At 39.2% G+C, this 26,076-nt stretch overlaps 1 protein-coding gene and 1 long non-coding RNA gene across 6 annotated transcripts in view; both read left to right on the top strand.

Moving 5' to 3' along the window:
* Positions 1 to 962: 962 nt before the first annotated feature.
* Positions 963 to 21,332, top strand: usp25 (ubiquitin specific peptidase 25). Of its 5 annotated transcripts, none has more exons than XM_087806735.1 (26): positions 963 to 1,167; positions 4,635 to 4,712; positions 5,221 to 5,365; positions 5,519 to 5,642; positions 5,836 to 5,998; positions 6,656 to 6,742; positions 7,638 to 7,775; positions 8,482 to 8,558; positions 8,866 to 8,939; positions 9,490 to 9,641; positions 10,259 to 10,386; positions 10,680 to 10,775; positions 10,837 to 10,998; positions 11,169 to 11,407; positions 11,469 to 11,539; positions 11,611 to 11,839; positions 12,151 to 12,429; positions 12,614 to 12,753; positions 14,296 to 14,469; positions 15,339 to 15,434; positions 15,979 to 16,157; positions 16,767 to 16,845; positions 17,715 to 17,794; positions 18,456 to 18,579; positions 20,300 to 20,492; positions 20,569 to 21,332. In XM_087806735.1, exons 1-26 carry the CDS (start codon positions 1,126 to 1,128, stop codon positions 20,739 to 20,741), a joined length of 3,522 nt encoding a protein of 1,173 aa, XP_087662861.1. In that variant the 5' UTR covers positions 963 to 1,125; the 3' UTR covers positions 20,742 to 21,332. The 5 variants fall into 5 exon arrangements, with proteins under 5 accessions (XP_087662861.1, XP_087662864.1, XP_087662862.1 ...); XM_087806738.1 differs by having other exon boundaries at positions 14,296 to 14,334; XM_087806736.1 differs by having other exon boundaries at positions 8,485 to 8,558.
* A 3,604-nt stretch (positions 21,333 to 24,936) lies between these two features.
* The window catches only part of LOC148066477 (uncharacterized), a 47,967-nt gene continuing 46,827 nt past the window's right edge, over positions 24,937 to 26,076 (top strand). Inside the window, exon 1 of the long non-coding RNA XR_015713305.1 lies at positions 24,937 to 24,998. This is a non-coding gene — a long non-coding RNA (uncharacterized LOC148066477). The remainder of the gene's footprint in view (positions 24,999 to 26,076) is intronic.

The raw sequence follows: 26,076 nt of genomic DNA on the forward strand, positions 1-26,076 counted from the left end.
TTCTGGAACAAAATTGAACAGAAAAAGCCAGCATGACTTTATGACATTGTGACAAAATTACAAACAACAACAACACCTTTGTTATATAAGTAAATACGTAGTTCTTCAGTTTAAGCACTAGCCTTGGCAGAAATGGAAAGTGCCTTTCTCTGTTTTATTTATTTCAAAAATAAATATATACTTTGTTTAATATTTAGTTTTGTAATCTAGAATTTATTGTTGATATAACTAACTGTAGTATTTAAACAATATTAAATATGGGTATGGATGTTAATTAATTAATTTCAATAACATTTACATTATATTTAAGGTTAAGTAGTGAACAAAGATGAGTTAGGCTGTTGCTCCTAAGCTTTGGAATGATCTTCCTCTTCCTCTGTGTTTGATGGATCTAATGACTCCTTCAAGAAACATCTTAAGACACTTTTATTCTTGCAGGCTTTTCCTTGATTCTCTGAAACTCCTTTGTTTGTCTCTGTGTTATCTTGACCTTTTAGTATATATTTTATTGAGTATTGTTTTGATTGTTTAAGCGCTTTGTGACCCTGGTCTGGAAAAGCGCTATATAAATATAAATTGCTTAATACATGTAATACAAATTATCATTACCATTATCATCATCATCATCATCATCACAATAATGATAATGATTATTATTGTATTATATGACAAAAGAAAAACTAATGCCTAAATAAGTATTCCATCAAATTCTAAGTAAATATAACGTTATTGTTCAAAATATCACAATAACTACAATGATTAAAAAACACATTGAATAGAAGCACAATTTGTGAAAACAATGTTTATAGATCAAATTAATTTATATTAAGATAAGCATTGGTACTAAACACATTCGGTTTAGCGCTAACTTTGTACATTATACTAGTACTACTAGTATTATTATGATCATCGTTCGTGACGTAGCTGTCCGCCAGACCTGACTAATAGAACCCAGATCCCGCGCAGGGCGCAGCTGTGTTTTCATGCCTGCGCCAGTCTCTCTGCTATGGCGCCCGTGATTCTTCAGTGGACTTTATAACATCGTGTAAACATTTCGGCTCGACATTTATCGGTGCGTTTAACCACCACGGCTTCGACTGAAAAGCTTCTCCGTCTGAAGCGGCCATGACCGTGGAGCAGAATGTCCTCCAGCAGCATTCTCAGAAGGTAAGCTGATGGAAGCTAGCTAGCTTTAGCAACTGTGATGCTGCATACTTTTGCTCTTTTTTTTTTAAGGCATTCATTTCAAACCCTTTGAGATATAATTTTAGTGTTTTTATCCGAAACATATTATATGTGCTTTGGAGACTCCATGTCATAAATCGGGTAAAATAGGTCAATAGAATTGTATACATTTTGTTGATAGAAGGCCCAGTGTTTTGCTAGCATGAAACGCTACACAATGTTTTGCTCACTGACGCCAGCGAACCCAGTTATGTAACCTGTTGACAAAAATGTTGGCGATTGTTTACCAACAGAAAGCGCAACTTGTTGTCAAAGAAAGAGGTTTTTTGACGGAGGCTTTAGCTTGTTTAGCATGCGTGGCTAACTGTGTCGTCAATGAAATAAACATAACCACGTGACAGTGACAGATTTAATGCCAGGACGGTTTGCTTCGAGCTAATGCCTACATCTCCATGTTTTTTTTAAACTAAACTCGGCAGCAAAACGGTTAATACGAGTACTATGGTTGTGACTGTTGTAGTGTATAAATATTTCTCAACCTACTCGCCTCGTTACTGTTTTGAGAGCTTTGTTTACAAAGCGTTGCCGTCGGCGAAAGTTGGCGCTATTGAGTCAGTGGCGCTGTTCAGTTAGCGGTTAAACTCAAGATATTGTCGATCAAAACACAAGTCTCGGTGATCTTAATAATTGGAATCGTTACTGTTCCTCGTATTTTATTTGATATTTCCAGCCCAGCGCAAAAGTGAGTTATATAATCCTCTGTGAAGCGTGTGTACGGTCGTGACCACGCCCCCGACAACTGCATACTATGAAAACTCGTGTAGAATTTGCAAAATGCACCTGAAATAGATTTAAAAAAATCAAGATTAAGAGTCAGTTAAAAAACGTTTTTAAATTAATATCACCAGTATTTTACGTGTTCTTGTTTTACCCTTAAAATACACCCCATTACATTTTAAACATATATTTTCAGTCAAATTAAAAAATCCCTCAAATGTAGTGTGGACATTTGAGAGATATATTCTGTATACATAGACACTCAATGTATACATAGACACTATAGTAGCTGTATGCATCTATTTTCATACCATCACCTAAGTAATGCTGAGGTCAGCAGCCATATTGACTTTCAAATCAAACTTTAATTGTATATCTGTATGTATAATTGTTTTGCTCATTTGTGAACTTCTTGGTGCTTCTGCGCATACTTGAGTAAATTATATAACGGTAACATTCAATAATTATAAAACGATGTCTGAGTAATTGTAAGAATAAACCATTTAATTTGATTTATTTGAAAGAATCCAATATTTTCCACTGCTTTAGTGTAACACCTTACTGGATTTATGTAACATAAGAAGCATTGCACAGAAAGAATGAAGCACAAGCCAAAATTAGTCCAGAAGCTGAAGAAATGACTCATACCGAGAAGAAGCTTGCAACAAAATGAACTTTTGAGAGGAAGATGTTTGACAGACCTCAGATTCCAAGAAACATTACCTTGGGACGGGGAATCGAGAGTCCCTTGAGCTTTTATGTTATTATTTAGATTCAGTTATTTGGAACAAATTAATATTTAACATTGTTGAATATTATTACCAAGGTTTTCATTAGTCCTTTAATCTACCGACTTTTACATTTATGGTGAAAATGAAACGTAAAAATGATCATTTCCATCTGTTATGCAAGCGAATCTCACTTTTAAAAACAACATGTTACAGACAAGTGTTATATTTTCAAATGAAAATGGTTGAATAGAAAATCCCTGAATGTTCGCGTCTTAATCACACATTGTTCATTTAATTGGCACAGCTGTGGGATATAAACTGTGAATTAATACTGTAAATAAAACCGTATATGAAAGCAGTTATTTGTTCAAACTATATGTATCTATTCAGTCAGCTATTTCAAATGCAGAAACTGGATTCCATGGGGTCTGATGTTAGGTTTCGACTATTATATGTTGTTTAACTTAAATTTGTTTTTTAAACACAATTTTAATTTTCTTTTACAAATTTAGTCACTCTGTTTGAATTACATTTTGCATGATAAAAAACATCATATTTTCATGGCAGCTATCACTTTTGTACCATCTACACAACAGGCTTGCATGGAATGTGTTTTGACTAGCCCTGGTTAGTAACCTTGATGGATTCTAGTGTCAGAAATGGACTTGATGTACCAGATTGCCATGGCCTGCACTGGGTTAGTTCACTCAGCTGCTGACCAGTGTGCCCAAAAGCCCTGCTGACCATGTCACATGAACATGAGAAGTATGCGTGTGTGTGTGTGTGTGTGTGAGAGAGTAACTGCTCTTGTTGACTTGGCCCAAATCTGTCACAGTTCTGGCTTCTCTCTCACTTCACTGATATAATGTGCCAACAAACTGCATTCATCAGGCTGACAACATTGAACAAAACACTCTGGAACCTGATGTTAACTTCCCTGCCCCCTGGCTAAAGTGTCACATACTGCCCTCTGGACATCATCTCGCCAAGAAACTACACCTTGCAACACTTGGCCATTAACTTGTGAAGTGATGAGCTTTGCACAGTGTCCTCTGTGGTGCATCTACGATTACACAGCGTATTCTTTTTGCTGATTTTTTTTTTCTTACCAGAACCAGTTGTTTGAATCTCTCAAAGTAGATATTTATTTTTTCCATTTTACTACCTCATTACCTTAAAAGATGCGCTCACTTTATTCTTAATGATCATTTATACCATTTATGTGCTTGTGAGGGCGAATCTATAAAACATTTTTTTTAATTATTCATTTATAGGGACTTAGATTTAAGTGTTTATTTCCAAATTACAGCAACTGCATTGCAACAAACACAAGACTCAATTCTTATTAATAATCATGAACAACACTGTTCATCTGTTGCTGAACTGCAGATCGAGTCTTCCTCGTCAATGACTTCTGCTGAAGCCATAAGTGCCTTTTTTAAAGCTAATAGTGAACACTCCAGCTGTATCTGACACTAGCTCTAACAATAGCTACAGCTTGGGTGAATCTGTGGTTCTGTTGTTCAGATATGGTTCATGTATTACGAGCTTTCCCTTATGACCTTCATCTGTTGAACATTTGATCCAGGAGGACTACAGTTAGACCTCAAGACTTATGATTATACAATGTTGATGAAATTCTGTTTTGCAAAAAGTATGTTAATTAGTAATTTTTAAATTTGGATCCTCATTGCAACATGTGAGATCTAAGGTTACAACTGGCTAAAAATACAACTGGCCTCAATGTTTATGTTGTAAATAAGTCGTTATGTTCAGACAAGGGTTAAAAGCCCCTAGTGATGTATAACTGCTATTTTATTTGTCAGTTTTCCAAGTAGGAAACTATTTTAGAAAGGTGTCGTTCACTTTGTGTTTACAATGATTAATTATCAACCTTGTGTACCTTTGATTAAAAGTAATGTGTACTATTGTCTCCTCCAGCACCAACAGACACTACTAAACCAGTTGAGGGAGGTGACAGGAACCCAGGACGTTCAGCTGCTTCAGCAAGCCCTACAGGTAAGTTACAAACCAAAACCAAGTGGTGCTTGATCATTCCTTGTTTCTTTTTACTGAAAACGTAACCAAAAACATTCTCAACTGGAAATGCTGTGTAATTTGATGCATGTTTACCACACTTAGATTGACAGCACAGACGGGTATAGTTCCTCTGAAAATAAAAGGTTAGAGAACAAAATGTTCTAATAAAGTTAACATGATAATGAAAGCAGCAACAATAAATAAAAAACGTTTTTTTTTCCATCGCATTCAAGTAGAATTTCTGTTGACCAGACATTCTGCTTTTCATTTCCACTGATTTAAGTATCCATGGTTACTTAACACAACACAGAAACAATAGCTGTGTATAACATTCTTAAGACTTAACAATTGCAGATAAATATTTTTCTGTTTCGTAAAAATACACGCTAACATCAGCCAACTTTGTGTTCATTCTCCTTTATTTCATGTCTGTTTGGTTTATTATCTAATGCAGTTTAATTCACGGACTGATCTTTTGTGGTTATAGGTAAGCAATGGAGACCTGGCCGAGGCTGTGGCCTTTTTGACCGAGAAGAACGCTAAAGTACCACAGCAGGATGAGACTACCTACTATCAGACTTCTCAAGTGGCCAGCGACCGATACATCAGCGTGGGCAGTCAGGCTGACACAAGTGAGACATGATCTTTATGACTAATGTCCTGAAGAAGCATGTGGTTGGTGGTGAACAAGCTGTCAATCTGACTGTAGTTTTACATTTTGAAAGTTCATCAAGATCTATCGCTGTGATGCATGCTGTGTATCTGATGATGCTTTTGCGTTGCAGATGTCATTGACCTGACGGGTGATGATAAAGATGACCTGCAGAGGGCCATCGCCCTCAGTCTTGAGGAGTCCAACCGGGCGTTCAGAGAGACTGGCATTACTGATGAGGAGCAGGCTATAAGCAGGTGGATGCATATGATAAAGCAAAACTGAGCCTTCATTCATGTTTAAAACCCACCAGAGCTACGCACGTGTGTGAAAAGTGGTACTCTGCTTTTAAAAAAGAAAAAAAGAATATCCTGTCATTCTTAAAGTCTTTTACTTGCTAATTTAAAAAAAAAATATTGCCAATGTTTCCTAAACTGCTAACCCTCTTAGAGTTTTGGAGGCCAGCATAGCAGAGAACAAGGCCTGTCTGAAGCGCACTCACACAGAAGTCTGGAGTGATTCACCAAATCCACATGACAGGAAGAGAAGAGAGAGCTGCCCAGTTGGCTTGAAGAATGTTGGCAACACATGCTGGTTCAGTGCTGTCATACAGGTGAGAAAAACACACAACTCAGGAGTACATAAACAAGCATTTAGACATTGAAATGCTCTCGCATCACCGTCATGTGCTGTTAATTTTAATATTAAGTCACTTTTTCAGTTTTGAATTGAGATCTCAGTTTCTTGGTGTCAATCAGAGTAGTTTTGAGTAATTTTATTTCGTGTTACATTTGAGGTGATTCATGTATTGTTAGCACGCTTCATCTTTTTATCTCCCTAACAAGCTTTTACACCCTTTAGTCGAGTGTTTGAACGTGACCTGGGTTATAAGGTCTAACACAGGATACACGATCACATGTTGCCAATCTCCTGCGTGTAACTGAACCCCCCCCACAGACAGACTCGCAGTATGAACCTGATCCGGTGAAGTAGAGTAAACAACCCTTCCCTCGTCCCCAAATACTTTATATTGCCTCCTATTAATATAATTTATATCAGTGATATAATGTCTGTGTAGGTTTAACACAAGTGTAGTTAAGGGTCTTTTTGAATTGTACATCATATCGAGTGAAATAAAAATGTGCAATATTGTAACATTATGCCCTATTTTTACACTTTCTTTCTTTAAAAACATTGCCATTCACAAACAGCAATGTGCATCTTCCGAAAAGGCATATTCTGTATTCAAATGTTTACTTCTTCACTGTAGTCTCTGTTCAACTTGCTGGAGTTCCAGAGGCTGGTGCTCCATTACTCACCACCAGCAAGAGTTCAAGACCTGCCTCGCAACCAGAAAGTAAGGGCATACATTCAAATGTCTCTGATTCAATGGATAACAGTGACACAAATGCAACTGCATTATTAAATTATCCAAACACATTGCTAAATACATTCTAATGCCAACTCTGGAAAATGAGGGCATTCATGTATTGTATTAGATTATAATAAGTAATTGTTTCTCTAATGTTGCTCTTTAGAAATGACCTAGCCTATGACATCACCCATATCTGTGTCATGATGTCATAGCTCAAAAAAGCAACTGCCTCTCTTCTTGTTTCGGTTTACAGCTTTTATTTTTCTAGTGCTTGCAGGCGTGTTACTAATCCGGACTAAGCTTCAGCTGTGAAAGTGTCATCTTCTCGTCTTTGCATCACTGTACTTAATCACTGACCACAAAGTCCTTCGGTGTAAGACTAAAGCGCTTAATCTTTAATGAATCGATCGCTTTCATTCTCACTTGTATTGGTTTCCCAATTTGTCATGTACTTGTACTTGGAAATGAGTGGTTGCGGTTTTCTGCGACATAGGATTAGTGTCTACAAGTGAAGGATTTCCTTCAGACTTCAGGGAGAGATAGAAAACGAACACTTCTGAAACGGTTAAAAGGAAAACATCCACGCACTTTAAGGAAATGCTATACTAGATTCCTCTGTACTACACTTCATTATTGATCCATTAGATACAAAGTTCCTTGCAAAATTTTAACATTTTTAATCACAGACATCCAAAACAGTGTCAGTATGCTTAGAGTGCAGGTTTAGTCATCTAAAGCTGTGAAGATTATTTTGGTGGGGAAAGTATCTGGCTACTGTTTCTAAGGTCGTTAAACTGTTCAAAGAATAATTTAAAATTAAATTGATGTCATTTCGTTCAGCAGCTTTGACTCATAAGCCTGTGATGTCTTTTACCAGGAGCACAGAAACCTGCCCTTTATGCAGGAGCTGAGGAATCTCTTCTCCCTTATGGTCGGCTCCAAGAGGAAATATGTCGACCCTTCGCGGGCTGTGGAAATCCTTAAAGATGCCTTCAAGTCTACAGATTCACAGCAGGCAAGTCTCTCTGTCATTTACAGCAACCACACAAGAATCAGCTTCCCAGAAAAGCATCGCTTTTTCTAGCCCATTTTTACATTTGGAAACAAAATACTTTAAATCCTCTTATTGTTCTGTGCCCTACATGCTCGGGCTTAAACACTACAGTGAGTTATCTTTGTACAGACTCCGCTCTTCCGTTTTGTAGCACTTCACCTTCCTTATCTTTGACTATTAATCCTCGAGCCCACGTCATCCTCGTGCTAAACTAAACTGCAGAAATTGCAAATATTGACTTGGATTTATCCTCCTTTCACATATCCTTTAATGTGATGCGTACACGTCAAATGTACCAAACTCCTCTGTTCTACTTACATAAGCAGATGTGTGGAGGTTAACTCAGGTCAGGCTCCTGGCCTCACCACTCATCAGTCATGTCACTCCTCCGAGTATTAGTCAGGTCAGTCTGGCATTGACCCACATCACTGCATGGCATTGATGTGTGTGAGTTGATGGCCAGAGGGTCTGCAGGTTGTGTTGAAGTGGAGCAATCTTCAGGATCATCAACAAATGTCATCTCAGCTGTGATCCGAAGCTCAGCAGATGATTGGCCTGACATTGATTCATCTGATTGTTCCCTCTTGCATCTACTTGTGTAGTTTGACTCCTGTGACCTCCCTTAGGCTGACGGGTAATCGGCTCATTTTTAACTTTGTTCCAACAGCAGGACGTGAGTGAGTTCACCCACAAGCTGCTCGACTGGCTGGAGGATGCCTTCCAAATCAAGGCTGAAGAAGACAGGTAACCAGTGTGACCCTCAACAACTGAAGTTATGTTTTTAGATGTTGTAAGTGTAGATAATGATCTCTGTGGTACATTGTGTATCTAGCTGGTATAAAACGTAGGAGAAGATGTGATTCCAAAGTTATTTTTAACGGCAAATATTAATAACTACGGTTTCATCCCACGGAGGTTTGAAAGAAAAGATGTTTCCTTGACAACAGCAAGTTTCATAACTTAAAAACCTAACTGCACAAGTTTACATGCAAAAAATGTGTAGATTAATGTGTATATTGACTGTGTTTTTCCTTATTTTCTGTTCTCTCAGGGAGGGAGAAAAGCCAAAAAATCCCATGGTAGAGCTTTTCTATGGACGCTTCCTTGCTGTGGGTGTCCTGGAAGGTAAGAAGAGGTGTTGAGTTAAATTTATCAAACGGAGAACGTGACGTGGATTCCGAGCTAAAGGATAAGCGTGGGTTGATTGCAGCAGCCATAAAGCAGGCAATTCTCTGCCCCTGGTAATGAAAGATGACCTTGTCTTAATGAGATGTGGCCCATGTAGAGCAGGAGCGCGCCTGCATTGATCGTGGAAGACCTTGACGGCTGATTGACATTGTGCTTATTATGCATGACAATACTGGCTCAGAGCCACCGAAAGCTGCACTCATAAAATGACCTTAATGCCTCATCTGCATGTCTGCTGGCAACTCCTCATCCACTCCCCACTCTTCTCTTGCTAGCCGAGTGAGTTATTAGAACCATGTGATTTAGTTTTTTAGTTTTTCCCCCGAAACATTTGACGTGATGTGACCTTGAAATCTGGTTGCCTTGGTTACATGTCATTTATTAGGATACAGTACAGTATACAGATAACAGTCAACTAGAATAACTGGAAATATCATTATGTGGCCACCGGCTGCTGATCTCACACGCTTTATCTTTCTTCCTCCAGGTAAGAAGTTCGAGAACACTGAGATGTTCGGGCAGTACCCGCTGCAGGTGAACGGCTTCAAGGATCTCCACGAGTGTCTGGAAGCAGCCATGATCGAGGGCGAGATCGAGTCTCTACACTCGGCTGAAAACTCTGCCAGGTCCGGTCAAGAGGTCAGTCCCCGGAAAGCCAGTGTATTTTCTTGTATCCTGGAATAAAGCCAACACTAATGCGAAGCATTTGTAAAAATGAATACATTATTCATAATGGGGGTATAGAGCAAATTAAATATGAAGATGCAGTTATGTTGAAAAATAAAGTAGAAATATATTATGCATTAAAGACACTAAAAGTGGTGGTAGTTAATGTATCAGTGAATCCAGAATGATCCTATAAGTGGGTCTCTCAAAGGAATATAAAACAATTGATAATTCAAAGTATTGGCCTCCTCAACATCTCTGCTATTTTGGAATATTAGTTTGACCTTTATTTGGCAGTAGCCATGACTCCACTGTCCCACAGCAGCTGTAAACGGATAATTACCAGGCCCCAGCACAGATGGGTTTCACACCAGAACCTCCCCGAAGTAGCTAGATCATCCCCAGAGGGAGGAAAGTGGAGCACCCAGAGTAAAACTAGTGATGCTTAATCCATAGTGTTGTTAGCAAAGATTCGGCCAATTATATAGTGTAATGTTGCTCTTATCTGTTAAACATTAGCAGCAAAGTTGTGTTTTAAAATCATCTTATGAGTGGTCTGTTATTTATCAAGTCTCTTTTGTACTCTGCAGCACTGGTTCACAGAACTTCCTCCTGTTCTGACCTTTGAACTTTCAAGGTTTGAGTTCAATCAAGCACTTGGACGACCAGAGAAGATCCACAACAAGCTAGAGTTCCCCTCCATGCTGTACATGGATAGGTGAGTCAACTCTCTGACAATATGAGGACGATGAAGGTATTTTGTACCGCAGTGTATCATTGTATATTTGTATACACATGTATTAACATAACTTTGTAAATACCATGACCGTGTCTTATTTAAAAATAGCATAAACACACAAAGATAAAATAAATAACTGATTTAATACATTGGTACAAAAATATGTCTGCTTTTTATTTCACAGGTTATTTTTTATAGGCCAAAATAACCATCAAACATACTGTATTTCATTGCAATAACGTTTTTAAAAGTACCTTCTTTTCTACTGCCAGGTACATGGATAGAAACCGAGATACAACCAGAATCAAAAGGGAGGAGATCAGAAGGCTGAAAGAGCATCTGACACTGCTCCAACAGCGACTGGAAAGGTCAAAAGTTTTAATAAAAGATAATTGTTTCAATCTAAACCAAAGCTATTTTGTCACTCAGGTATCTGAGTTACGGTTCAGGCCCCAAGAGGTTTCCTCTGGCAGATGTCCTTCAGTACGCTATGGAGTTTGCGTCCAGCAAGCCAGTCTGCTCCTCACCTGTTGACGAGTTTGACTCATCAGCGCCCCCAGGTGGAACAACGGGGACCCAATCCCCACCAAGGTAAAACATTTTTAATTCAAACTTTACTTTGCTACACTGGTTTCAAATGTGTTTACTATGAACTCTTTCTAAAAGATGTATGTATTGACAAATTATTTACTGTTCTTTATTCATCTTTTGGCTTGTTTGAGTATTCACTGGCTGGTAATAAATGTTTTTTCTCCCAACAGCTCAGTCGAGCAGGATATGTTGCCCCTCTTAGAAGGCCCAGTCTCTGCCTCAGGTACCACAGCAGCTCCCACAGCACCCCAGCAACAGAGAGTTCCCATCCATAAACCATTCACCCAGTCCCGACTCCCCCCCGACCTCCCCATGCATCCCGCGCCACGACACATCACGGAAGAGGAACTGAGAGTCCTCGAGGGCTGTTTGCATCGCTGGAGGAGTGAAGTGGAGAATGACACACGAGGTAGGTTTGCCGATTTTTATTGACATTTGCAGAGTTTTAACTTTTCTATCGTGCTCATCAGACCTGCAGGGGAGCATAACAAGGATCCACAGAACTATAGAGATGATGTACTCTGACAAATCAATGATGCAGGTGATGATTTAGTCTAGTTTATATTTCAGTATAACTCACTGTTGTATGACTCGACATCCTCTACCTTTCAGGTTCCATATCGGCTCCATGCAGTGCTGGTTCACGAGGGTCAGGCCAATGCCGGCCACTACTGGGCTTACATCTACGATCCACACCACAGGTGTTGGATGAAGTACAACGATATCTCCGTCACCAGGTCCTCCTGGGAGGAGCTGGTGCGAGACTCGTTCGGGGGTTACCGGAATGCCAGCGCGTATTGTCTCATGTATATCAATGACAAGAAGCCTTTCCTCATAGAAGGTAATCAAGTCGCAGTTAATGAGTTTTATCTTAATTTCCTTAATTACACTCATTTGAAACCTCGTCTATAATGTACCACATTTCCCTCTAATTAGTTGTCCTAAAATATTCGGAATAATTGCTTTCTGGTTTGATGAATGTCTCTATTTACAACCAGTAAAAGACGTTTATTTGTTCTCTTAATATATCATTTTGTACTTGTATACAGTATATAGATATTACATATTAGTATGATAGGTATTTTAGTTCTCTAGCATATTTTAACTTCTAAATTGAGTGTGTTAATGGCTGTATTTCTGTTGCCACCACAGAGGAGTTCGATAAGGAGACGGGCCAGGTCCTCAGTGGTATGGACAAACTGCCACCTGACCTAAAGCAGTTTGTGAAGGAGGACAACGAGCTCTTCGACAAGGAGATGGAGGAGTGGGACTCACTCCAGGCCCGCAAGGCCCAGCAGGAGAAGCTGGCTCTCAGCGCTGCAGCAGCAGCAGCAGCAGCAGCAGCAGCAGCAGCTGCTGCAGCAGCTTCCAGCACCTCCTCCTCTTCTCCTCAACCCATGAGTATCGAGTCCAGCCCTCCAGACAATGCAGGTCAGGGTCACATCACAAAGCAGCTGAGGCTGTTTAAAGATAGATGTTAAATTGAAAATAAAAGTTTTGTAGGAAGGTAAATTAATATATAGTCTCAGGAGTTTTAAACTATTAAAAAATAATTTTATGTTCATGAAGTTTGCACAGATATATATATATAAATATATATCCTCCTCTCCTACAGTGCACCAACCAGACCCAGAGTACATGGAGCAGCCATCCCCCACCAACGAGTCCAAACATCTACAGGAGGATACTGTGAGAGCCATCTCTAAAGCGGCCGCAGAGCAGGAGGAGAATAGTCCAGAAGCATTATTAAATACAGTACGTATGAGCGTCAAAATCCAAAATATTCAGTGTGTTTAAGTCTTTAACCTGCAATCTTTGAATTTAAAGCTTTGTTTGTTGCATTCCACCATTTTCTGGCTACTTGTCATGGTATCTTCATTGTGATGCATCACAAGTCTATTTAGAAGATTTATACAAAGCTGCTAGTTTATAAAGACAAATATTTAACTATGTCTGTGTTTCCTCCACAGCTACACTTTTCAAAACAAAGATTCTAAATCACTAAACACTCTTTTTTTTGGCTCATAAAGATTTTCAGGAAATTCATGAAGCTAATAAGATACAATTAAAACTACATTCGACTTATTAATAATTGTGTTTTTAGAGAGACATTTTACCCTATTGAGATTACACACAAGATCTTAGGCCTGTAATGGTACTTTAAATCTAGTTTTTGACTTTAGCATTGGTATCTGTCTGGTGAAGGAGAAAAGAAAAACCACCCAATAAACTGTAATTTATTTGGTTTGGTTTCTTTTTTGTTTATTATCAATATTTTAAAACGGCATGCAGACAATATAATATGGAGAAATAGAAACAATTGAGTTTGATTAAAAAATGTTACATTGTTTTAAATAAGGATTAGTATTGCAGGGCAAAATAAATTAATAAAACAGTAAAAAAAATAATTAAATCATAGATCAATGAATGCATCTATGTGAGCGAGCCTTCGTGTGTTTATGTGTGAGTGACCGAATCAACATCATTTTTCATTGTTGTCTATCACTGGGAACGCAAAGTGATCCCAAATGGGATATGGGAATGATGGCAGGGGCTCTTTAATCCTTCTTCACAGGTTGACATTTGACATCATTGTGGGATTAGCGTTTGTTCAAGCTAGAATGTCCTTCAGATGTGCTGTTCATGTGTGCATATGGAGCAGCTGTGTGAGGTGAGATAGAGCTGAGTGATGAAAATAGAAAGTTAGTCATTTCTGGCTACAAATGTGCAGCGGTACTCTAAAATAAATCGGGTCATTCCTCTACGTTAGCATGTTCACTAAAAAGTCAATTTCTTTTGTCCTATTTTTTCCCTCATGCATTGTACCATTTAAGTACATCTGTATACTTAACTAAGGAGACACATGGACATAGTTTGGTTCTGAATGTGTACCATTACAGGCCTAATATCAATATTTGTAATCTTTTATTTGGTGGAAAATCATTTTGTTTTAAATAAAGACATCCCTTTTGGGGTGTTTTTATATTACATTTGACTAGATGTTTGAAGTGGTTTTTACTCTGATTTTTAGTACCATATTTGTCTGACAATAATGGACAATATTTGGTTCCTTTAGATTTTTGGAGGACAAAATGTATTTTGGGGAAACTCATATTTAAAGAAGTTAAAAATGTCATGTAAGATCAGTGAAGCCTTAGAAATGATTGCGTTCAACATTTAAAGGGGAAACACTTTCCAAAATCCTTTGCTATTTATTTTTCTGTTAAACATACAATTCCGTTGTTTCCATCAGTTCTCCATCTTCTCTTTCTCTCATCTGTCTACTTCTCTCTACAGTCTCCTCACCCTCCTACCTCCCCTCAGCCTGACGTCCAGGTGAGCACCTCCTCTGCTCCCTCTCCTGACCAAGTCAAGGAGGATGACTCTCCTGGCCAGCGCACAATAGAAGTGGCCATCCCTAATGTTGGGACCTTTGTCATAGAGTCAGAGGAGGGGGGCTATGACGACGAGGTAGTCTTCACTCGTTATTGTATTTGATGTCATGCTTGTCTTAAAAGAGGCTCTGATAGCCTCACTGCCTGTTCACATGGCTCCTTGTGTCAGTCTATACTTGAGATACCCGTCATCTCCCAGGGGGGGCTTTCTGATTTATGATAAGCTTCAGGCTCAGACACGCTGTTTCTGACCCCTCTGTTGGCCTTTACGCATGAATCCTGTGTGGGGAAATCTCTGCTCAAGCTTGTCTGCATCTTACCAGTACAACGTTTTTCAGTATAATGAAGACTCCTCAACAAAATTTGTATTATGTTATGATATGAGTAGTTTAAAATATTCTGCATGAAAGTGGAAGTAACTAAGACATCTTTATGTTCCCACTTAGACTAAAAAAAAGTTTTTTAACATAAAAGGTAAAACCAAAGAATAAATAATTTGATAAGTAACACGTTCTATCCAGTTTATATGTACACCTGCTTTTATTGTTGCATGACGGAATTGATTTAACTTAATATACTCAATGTAAATTTAAAATTTTCGGCTTCATCAACATACAGTTTAATTAAAATTGACAGTTCTTTAGTTTATTGATTGAATAGTGAGCATGAATTTTAGTCGTAATACTTAAATATCGAATGTTTTCTCGGGTGGTTGAGGAGATGTCGTGTTCTGCCTCTTAGGATTAGTGAAATCATGCCGCTGCTTTTGTTTGAAAGCTTCTAACCCTTTGAGGTGGTGGGTGTAACACTCTAACCAATGCATGGATTCACCAGTGACATCTGGCATGACTCGGTATTTTTGGGCTTGAGAAGATTTCACATTGAGGTGGAGTGAACGTTGATGCGTCACAAATACAGACTGTTGTTGTCCTGCTTCCTGGGCAGACGATGATGACCCCGAACATGCAGGGTGTAATCATGGCTATTGGCAAGTCCAGCAGCATCTTTGACACAAACGGGCCAGAGGCGGCCTTTTTTAAGGTACACCCCCATTTCTACCTTCACCTTTCTTCACCACTTCTGTCTCTTCCATCTTTCTCTGTGAATAGCTGTTATTTAATGGAGCCACATTAAAACTAAACTTTGGTAATTCACAACAAACAAATGTTTAATTTGTTGACTGTTTACACCAAACTGAGTCCACCTGCATTCCAGAGTTGAGTTGCGCTGATCTTTTTATTTTATATAAAAGTATGCATTTTATTTGACATTCTTAGTGACATTTCACTTCTGCTCAAACAGATTGACCCGGACAATAGTTTGTGGTTCTCAGCCTGGACTAACATGAGGCTATCTCTATATAAAACATCATTTTTTGAATTATCAAACGGATAATATTAATCATTTATGACTCATACCTTTCATTACAGGTAACAAAACTTATCCGATTGATAGCTAAAACTCTAATGCATCCATGAACAGAAGTCCAAACTTAACTGCTGATACAACTTTTTCAGGGCCATCGATTTCACAGCAGCTTCGCGTTTGTCACCTGTGGATTCTTCTTCTTCCCCTGTCTTGCCAGGCAATAAAGTTGGAATATGCTCGTCTCCTGAGGTTTGCACAAGAGGACACGGCTCCTGAAAACGATTACAGACTTCAGCACATCATAGTTTACCTCATTCAAAACCAAGCGCCCAAAAAGATCTTGGAGAGGACCCTGCTCACGCAATTTGCAGACCGCAATTTGGCTTTCGATGAGAGGTATGGTACCATACGCAAAACATATATCACTTCATTTCTTATTTATGATATTTTCGTTGATTCCGTTTGAAAAATAGTTTCTGAATTACATATATTTTGACTTGCAGTATGATAGCATCATTTTGGCGTCATCTGCTTGTAATTCTTTGGACGTTCCTTTTATTTATCTCAATCACCGCTAGAGTGCAGCAGCGAGTCGAAGGAGCGCCTCATGTGAACTGGAAAGATTCTCACATGAAGACTTTGCTGAATATTTACCCTGAATTCAAACGCAAACATAGTCACACTTGACCTGTGGTGATAATTAATTCTCATATGTGTTATTTTATGTCGTGCCTCTTACCACCTTTAAAAAACTTTCCACCTCCTCTTGTTGGCCTTGATCCATATTCATGAGTGAAGAATTGATTTCTCCCCTCTCCTCTATTTTGAGCAGTATAATTAGATTTACGCGAGCTTGTGGCCTGGATAGGAGCCTCCGGAGAAGTGTTTCACTTCGGCTCTAAAGAGTGATTCATTAGGCCGCGGTGGAACCTCAGCGCATTATGCTGCGTTTCATCTTCTGGAGTGCCTCCCGATGACTCACCACCTTTTCTGTCTCTCCTGCAGATGCAAGAGCATTATGAATGTGGCACGTGCCAAACTGGACCTCATTAAGCCCGAGGAAGTCAACATGGACGAATATGAGGTCAGCGGGGTAATCTTTTCTTAATTCACCAGTCGGTCTATGATGTGAAAAAAAGTATGTTTGTCCAGAGATTTGACTAAAGAAGGTTGTTTGTGTAAGTCTAATAATGAGCGCTTTAATTTCACTGACTCTGCCTTTTCTCGACTAATACGTTATCAGCCGCTGTGGCCCTGCTGGCAGGGGTTAAGAGATGCTCAATCTCAGCTGTCAGACAACAACCAGGACACGTCAACAGTCCATCCCAGAGCCTGCATGCTAGAAAGCCAATGGCTGATCCGCTCATGAACCATGATAGTAATAAAATAAAAAAAATGGCATGACCTGCAAAAACCAAACATCATATCCATAAAAGTACATCTCACCATAATACTGAATCGGCAAAGTTTAGTGTTAGAGTTTGTATTTTAGAATGTGTGAATTAATTAAAAGAGTCACATGCTTACATGAATTTGGAGAAAAGCCTGTCACTTTCTCAAATTAAAGTAACTTTAATTATAATCCAAACAACAGATTTTATTTTTTCTTTCTGTGCTGCCTGGTATCAAATGCCAGGACTGGTACAGGTACCCGGCTGGTGGGTTGTTTGGGACAGCTTATATTAAACACACATCTATGCACCAGTTTAACTTTAGTTAAACCAATAAATATCACTAAGACATTCAAGGACAACCATGATAGTTTTTCAGAGAAACACAACTTTTAGAACGACTGTAGTGCAACACCACACGGAATTCTTATCTCTTCTAAAAGTCTCTTCCAGTCAATTCTCTTGTGTTTATGGTCGCATTACCTTTAAAATGTCTGTGAAATGTACATTCTTGTGCAGCCACACTTGAAGTGTTAAAATATTCTTTAAAAATCTTCCTCAGATCTGGCATCAGGACTACAGGAACTTCCGAGAGACGACAATCTTAATGATGACCGGCTTGGAGCTTTACCAGAAAACCAAGTAAGAATATGACAGATATCAAGACGTTTAAGCCATTTTCTGCCACAAGTTATGAACAAATAACTTAAAGTCATAGTTCACCCCAGATGCCCTCCTTTTCTACTTATCCTCATGTTGACCAAGGGGGGATTATTGTCAAAGTAATTTGTTCCTTTTTATATATAAAGACAAAAATATACATGGACTAAAAAGAAACGGATTACTCTGAAGATAATCCTAACCCTTAGTCGACAGGAGGGTGAGAAGAAATAAGTGAAATTATAATTTTGGTTGAACTATCAATTTAACAGTTAATTCAAACCATCAAAGCCTGTATTTTGTTCTGGATTGTATTGGCAACATTAAGATGGGTTCCCTTTTCATTCTAGAACAGCTGACTCCAAATACTCTCATTCCTCGTCTATGCATACAATCTGTTTATCAGTAAGCATTTTCAGAACATTAAATGTTAAATATTCACCTGCTAACCGACGCAAGAATAAGCAGCAACAAGTAATGCTTAGCAGTCACCTGCAGAGGGCAGTGTGCCCCACTTTTGTTACCTCAAACTTTTATAGCAGCGAGGTCACTGAGTTTGTTTCTCCTTGCAAGTTCTGAGCTGCCTCAACTAAAAATGCTGATTCATGTATGAGAAATTGTAACGTCTCCTTCTCATCTGCAGCTACGTGGAGGCGCTGATGTATCTGATTTACTCGTATCAGTACAACAAGGAGCTACTGGCCAAAGGGCTCTACAGAGGTCACAGCGAGGATCTACTGGGTCATTACCGGCGGGAGTGTTTGCTGGTGAGAAAAGTGACGTCAGTGAAGCCAAACAATATATTTTGGATATGTGTCTGTCAGTGGAAGAAATCTGCTTGAAGACACTCCTTGATGAGTCTATGCTAACTTGCATGAGCAGACACCCTCTACAGTAGATCTGTAATCTGTTCACTTGTGCTGAGATATTGCTCTGGCGAGCTCACAGCCCACAGAAGATTCCATGGAGGGTTTTTCATTTGATACTGGCAGATAAAATCCTCTCGGCATTGTGATGTGAGCCCTTTTCATTTCGCTCCCATAGAGTTTATGCACTCCGTGCTTGTGGTTAGAACCGGGGATATTTGGGTCGGATCTGCCTCATACTGGTCTGAGGCGGCCCTCTCGCTGCTGCACTCAGTAACCTTACACCAGCACTGTGCTCGTAATGTAATCATGGAGAGTGAATGGGAAGCAGGAGGGCCACTGAGTGTAAACACATTAGTATTAGACACAAGCGTGTCCTCCGCTAACCTCAAACCTCAGCGTCTTCGCATCTCCAGCCAAAAAACCTCTGCCTGTGTCCGCTCGGCTGTTTACCTTCTTTGTTTTTATTTAAAACACTGTGACTATTGACGCAGATAATGCCAACTTTCTGAAACAACCGCTCGCTTCTTCAGTCTGGAGGTCAGTGAGTTTGAACAGGCTGCGAGCGAGAAACATCTGCATCCACTGCCTGTGTTCGGCAGACACGCTGGAAAATGTCGCTACGACTCGTAACATTGCTGCCACGGCTAGATCTAGATCAGGGGTGTCAAAGTCAATCACACCAGCGGCCAAAATATTTTCTTAGTCAAAGTCGTGGGGCCAAACAAAATGTGTTTTCTAAACCAGGCGTGGGAGTCAGTTTTTGATGGTGTCTTATATTGTTTGTTCTACTTTAGCAGACGAATTACAGTTAATATTGTATTGTTAATATCAAAAATCACTTTCCTTCATCTTATGATAATAAGCAAATGGTAATGTATAGGGAGAATATGATAAAAGATAAGATGCATTTGTGAGTAAAAAATAAAGTTTTTGCCCACGCTTAATCATTTTATTACATTTTATCTACTGTTATATCTCAAAAATGTACATTTTTATAGGTCAAAATATCCGCATGAACATTTATCTACTTTGATGTTGAGCCAACCCTTGGGCGAGCTACATAAAATGACTTGGCAGGCCAGATTTGGGCCCCGGGGCCATGAGATGTGCTGTAGGTAAATATCTAGAGAGGCCACTTTATATACTGATTCTCAATTTAATGATCAAAGCTCCTTTTTTATTAAAGTCATAAATATCTGGGTTGAAGGATTAAATGAAAAAACTTGAAATGTGAAAGAAAGACACTTTATTATTATTATTATTACATTGTTTTTAAAAGATTGTATTTGTTTTATAAAGCATCATTTAACTAAACGCATAAAGTGTGAAGGATAACAAAAGGGGAATGAAGTTCAAATGTATTCTTATTAAACAAAGGTATATTCAGGTATTTTTTAAATAAAAATAAAAAAAGATAAGATAATCTAATGGTATCAAAAGCATAACCTGGTTTGCTGAGATGAACCACATAGTCGGTTCAATAGTTTCACGCTGACTTCTTTGGGCCAATGTTTTAACGTATTGTTTTAGTTTCAGTTGATGTTTCGTCCAGTATATTTGCAAACATTCAACTTCGTACTTGTCTGGTTCACTGAAGAATTCATATCTTCTGCTGCAGAAATTGAACGAGCAAGCTGCAGCCATGTTTGAGTGCGGCCAAGAGTGGGAGGTGACGACGGGTCTGGGCATCATGAACGAGCTGGTGGTCCCGTGCCTCCCGCTGTTGCTGGTCCAAGACGTAGAGAGAGATCTGCTGGCGGTGGAGGACATGAGGAACCGCTGGTGCTCCTACCTGGGCCAGGAGATGGCAGGTGAGTTCTCTCCCGCTCATCCAATTCCTGATTGTAACGTGGTGGAAACTTGATCTGCGTCTCCTTCCCTTCGCAGCGAACCTCCAGGAGAAACTGACGGACTTCCTGCCCAAGTTACTGGACTGTTCAACAGAGATCAAAAGCTTCCACGACCCTCCCAAGTTGCCCACCTACTCGACTCTGGAGCTGTGCGAGCGGTTCGGCCACGTCATGGCCGCCATGAGCCGAGCCCCCGTCCAGGGGAGATGAGTCCCCGAGTCTGCAGGGCCTCGCCCGGGGCTGTCAATCATGGACCTGTCTGAACCCAGCCCTCCTCCCCCGTCCAGGGCTCACTCGCTTACTAGCTGTTATTACTCCGACGCTGCTATCATTTTTATCAATATTGTTTTACACACAGCGAGAGACTCTTCTGGAGGGAGAAGAGAAGTTAGTTGGTCAACGCCACGTCGCGGCAGTTTTAAGGCACACCTTACATCGGCTAAACCAGTTTAAGGGATTTCATAGTTTATTGTTGTCGTTGCTTTTTGATTGAAGCTCCCCTCCCCGAGTCAAGCTGTTTTGAAACGCCCCTCTCTCTCTACACCACGTGGAGCCGCTGCTCTGCCTCCAGTTTGGTACAGTATTACCACCTTTGTTTTATTTTTCTAAGCAAGTTTAAAAAAAAAGAGAGAGCCTGCAGAATGATCAGCTGCTCCGAAAACCTCTCTGTGGCCGTCTTTGTGGACGCAACAGAGTGAGATGTTTCAAAGTGCTGTGCTAGACAGCCAGGGACTTTTCTGTGGCTTGTTAATAAATTGAGAGAATAAAAGTTTTATTTATGGCCCTTTTAGGCCAAATAAACCAGGACTGTTTGTTATTTGCTTGTATCTGAAAACAGCTTTTTATGGACGGTTGAGCCTCCAGTTAATAAGGTAAGTGATGTTGGATTTTTTTATGTTTTTCCAGAGAGATTTATGGAAAGATTTCACATGCATCTGCTGAATGTTGCTTTGAAATCTCTACTCTAGGCCCCAAATAAGCCACACATTTACCCAAAATATTTCTAAGCACTTTTCCTTTTAAGAGGAAGTTTTTGATCTTCCTAAATCGTTAATTTTTTTGGGTTACGTTCTGAGACCCAAACATCAAACTAATTTTCTAAAGAAGTGACCAATCTTTTTCCCTTGCAAACTCAACCTTCCATATGAGGGGAGATCCCTCTCAAAAGAACCTCAAAGTGAAGGTGACCTTGAACAGCTTCCATAAGGCTTTGCCGCCCAGCCAACCCGTCTCCACTGTCAATCGTTTTGACATAGCAACACAGACATATAAATTAAAGGATTGTAGTGACCAATCAGCTGACAGTAAATAAAAGGATTTGTAGAAGGGCATCATGGGAGTTTACCGTTTGGTCAAACGGAAATCTGTGATCCATGATATGACTAGAGACCACTGTTTTCTTGTTTATTATCGGAACTACATTACTGAAGAAAAAGACTTAAAGGCCCACACAAAAAAACTTTGTTTTTTTTTCCTTTGATTTACTTGTGATTTAAATGTGTTTATTGGGTCATTGCTGTCAGAGATGATCTAAGTGAGTATTTCATGGTTTGTCTCAGACATCAAGGCAGCTTAAGACCTGCTCCAGTCCATGGACGTTGTGCCCGACTCCAGGTTCACAGATGAGCCAAACGGTCCTTGTGGCCAACCTTGCATGCTGCTGGCCCTGAGTCTGATCTTGGCTGCATCCAAAATGGCTGCTTCTTTACATCTTTAATAAAGATTTGGATGGAGCTCTATCTGTCCTCAGCAGACATGCACAACCATGACACTGATGAAGGTATTTGCCAAACTTGCTGGAACATTTCCCCGTGTCTCCTCGCAGGTGTCTCGCTGACTCTTCCTTCACATCCGGCGGTGAGTCAGCAGATCGTCGACGTGGGAACTTGTCCGGAACTTAAGCACTTATTTTCTTTGAGCAAAAGCAGCAGCGTCTTAAGCTCAAGTTCACGCTCGGTGCATTTTTCATTTAACTTTCAGCACATGTAACGTCTTTGTCTCTCGTCTCGCCCGCACAGAATAGCAATGAAAGAGAAGTTCTTCAAGAAGCGGCTGAAGAACGGTTAATGGACGAGAGTAAGGATTTTTAAATTGCTGACCGTTCACTTAGTTCTTAATAGTTCTTTCTTGGAGGCCCGGCTGGTGTTTTATGGTCTGACAAAAAGTTGTGTGGGGTGAAAAATGCTATCTGGGCCAAGAGCCAACGAGAGAAGGTGAGCCGAGTCGAGGAGGCTCTCAAGGTGCCACTTTGATGGAGACTCGGCCCAGACTAACGACCCTTTTTTTTTTTTTCAACCGGACAACAGAAAGAAGGGTGGGCTGAAGGACCCCCTCATTAGAGCGCTCAGAAGTACCGTGCAGAACCCTTCTCACTCCTGCATTCATTCTTTATGTCGATGGCAGCTGTGATTTAGAACGGTTCCATAGTGACACCTCTTGTCAAATAAGTATTAGTAACTCGTCTAAACCTAAACTCTTCCTCCGACTGTGTGCTGTTGTAACAAGAACTCATTCATCCTCTGAAGCGTGTGTGCACACGTCCATTATATTTTCATGCACCATGACGTATTGAAATTCAACAGCACTAACAATAAATGAAAAAAACTCCTGCAAATACTTGTTTCTTGTGAAAAAAAATATAGATTATTTGTCATGGTTGTCGTCATATTTTACATTTTGCGTTGACTATGCTGTGACTATTCTCTACAGGTAAATTCTTAAAAAATAACCAATATTATATAACCTTGTATATTTCTAAAAGAATCGTCGTAGAGTTACAACTTTTAAAGCTATTCCTAAAACCTTCCTTTAGCTTCTATCAAATTGTTAATTTGTATTCAATGAATCATGCTTATGATAATGAACAGTAATAAATGATCTGGGAGTTGATTTAGGATCTTAAAGTTTTCCGGTCAGTTAGAAACTGTGGCAAGAGTCGGGCTTTTAACGATATGGAAGAAATGAAACGAAGCAGAAACGCTCACAATTATCACTCCAGACATTCCAACTTCTATTTCCCATATTGGCTCGAGTTCCAATCAAGGAAAATGACTGTTGGCGTCCGCTCAGGAGAGCATGCAACATATGAAGCAGCACCTCAACTCCAGGCCATAAATCATTACTTTAAGCTTTGGGGCTCCGTCGTATTTGACTTGAATTTTGCCGTCCTCCCCCACCGAGGAACTCACTAACACCATTGTTCTTCCTGCCAGCTCGCTTGGCATCCAGTTTAATTTGGGAGCCTCTGGCTGTTTGGCAGCAGGAGACAAAGAGTGATGTTTGAGGTATTTATGAGATTGTCCTCAAAGAACCTCTGCTAATATCAGCACTTTGACTAATGCTTGTGACATTAAACTTGATGTTGGCAGCCGCTATGAAGAAGTTGTCTCTCTGACTGATGTTGGCCCTGATGGCTGCCAAGTCCACATGTTTTCATTATTGTAGCTTTTAAGGAGTCTGATTTCCCCCCTTTTGGGGGAACTTCCTGACTGACCGGACTGTTGACGACTTCTCTTAATCAACTGTTTTTCCTTACGCTTAATGTATGCCCGGGACCTTCTGAGAGGATTAACGGTCCTCGAAGGCCCTCATTTAAAAGTTATTTTTATGACTTGTTAAGTTCTGATCTTACCGATGTATCCATGTGTGAGATCCTCGGAATGTTTTGATTTATAAACCCCACAGGTTTCTCGAAAACTGAAAGTAATTTTCTCCAGTTTACTTCTGTTTGACTGCATCCATGCAACATCTTCCTGAGACTCATTTAATGTGATGAACGACTTGTCTGTCGCTGCCAAGTGTCCAGATCCAAAAAAAATCAATAAGGACCCCCCTGTTGCCGAACATCTCGTCCAAGTGAGGTCCGAGGTTCAACGAGGGATGTCCCGTGGGTCAGGGACACGAGCCTCGCCGCAGGACTCGGAGCCTTGCCGGGAGACTTGGCAGCAGGACCAGGCCTTCAAGCTGAATCCTTCATTCCAAAAAAAAAATCACTTCACATCAGAAAAACAAACATAATGAGGCCAAAACACAAGTGAGCCCAGTATAGTCGCATCTGATTTTAAATCTGAAGTTTATTAAATAAAATAACTTCAATATTGTTTATTAATATTTATTTTAAGATGGGATGTCATTTCAGCAACAATGAAAGAGTTTGAAAAACAGTTATAGAGAAAGAAAATAAACAAGTTAATATAAGTATAAATGTGAAAGTGGAAAACGAAAGTATGAAACAAATATATATTTTATGCATGATATATTTTTTATATAAATATATATATAAATATCTTCATGTCTAACCTTATAGTGAAGGTTTAAAAATGTTCTATCGACAGTAGATTTTGTAGAATATACATTTAGTTTGTGTTTAATACACGTGATCACAAGTTGTTGCTCTTTTCTCTAATTCACCTCCATCGTGATACAACCACAGCGTCTTCAACCAAAGCTCAAAGGTGGATGTTAAAAGTAAGTTATACAGTTGTTACAACTATTAAGCCATTGTTACAAAGTATTAAGAGTAATTCGACATAAATGATGTGGTTTAATTTTGAAATGTCCCTTCTAATGCTAGCATGCTAATATGACTGACAGGTAAGCTAGCATACTTTAATGAGTTTTCAGTTTATTTTCTTCGCCTTTTAGGCAGAATTGAATGTAGAATAAACATCAGTTAGTGTACAGTATATAGTTAAGTTTTCTTTTACAAAACTATTCACTCTCACGAATGTCTTGACGCTAGCATAGCATGTTTTGCTAGTCAAGTTCGAACTCGTGGCCTGTGGAGTATTGATCTTAAGTTTAGTCCAAAGACACAAATATTATGTAAAATAAATCCTATAATGCATGTACTGTACGTTGTTTATAGTATCTTATTCAATTTACATTATTGAAGACGAACATTTACTAGGTTTTGTTGGTAAAATAACATTCACTTGGAGATATATAATACTGTTATTTGGTTTTAAACAACACAATTTTGTATCAAAGTACACTTAAATAGTTTGTTGAAAATATTTGTGACTACATTGAGACGAGGTTTATGCAGTAAATAATTTTAATGTATCATCGATTTTACATCAGTTTATATCCTCGAACTGGTAGTTGTTTTAACTTCTACAATTTGCCTCATGTTGTCATTGTTATCGTTTGGTACTTTAGTGCAAAATAACTGAAAGAAGAGAAACGATCAATCAATGCAGACACCTGTCATCTTTTGAGTCACACCTTTTTACAGGAGCACGTTCTAGATAAAAGTGAAACTATTCAAACGTTCAGTGTCAAATTGAAGAGATGGAACAGATGGAATTCCCATTTACTTGTCAATCATCTTATTAATATAAACAATGATTAATAAAATTAAAACAGAATTGAGTAAACCCGTGTTAATATTTTTTCTCTTTTAGTCTTATGATTATGTTTCATTCATTTAATCTCATAATACACTATTTTAAGATGTTCCCGACTGAAGCTGTTTTACATTCATATCTCGTCACCCATCTTTTACATGTTACCAGAGAGTAAACATGTAACCTGCATAGATGTT

The sequence above is a fragment of the Callionymus lyra genome, chromosome 14, assembly GCF_982586985.1.
Source record: "Callionymus lyra chromosome 14, fCalLyr1.hap1.1, whole genome shotgun sequence".
NCBI lineage: Eukaryota > Metazoa > Chordata > Actinopteri > Syngnathiformes > Callionymidae > Callionymus > Callionymus lyra.

Bases quoted from the DNA above. Each gene is read 5' to 3' on its own strand.
- usp25 (XM_087806735.1), top strand. From the start codon at position 1,126: ATGACCGTGGAGCAGAATGTCCTCCAGCAGCATTCTCAGAAG. The intron at 8,559-8,865 runs GTAACCAGTGTG...CTGTTCTCTCAG, and splicing joins ATCAAGGCTGAAGAAGACAG to GGAGGGAGAAAAGCCAAAAA. The intron at 9,642-10,258 runs GTCAGTCCCCGG...TGTACTCTGCAG, and splicing joins CTGCCAGGTCCGGTCAAGAG to CACTGGTTCACAGAACTTCC.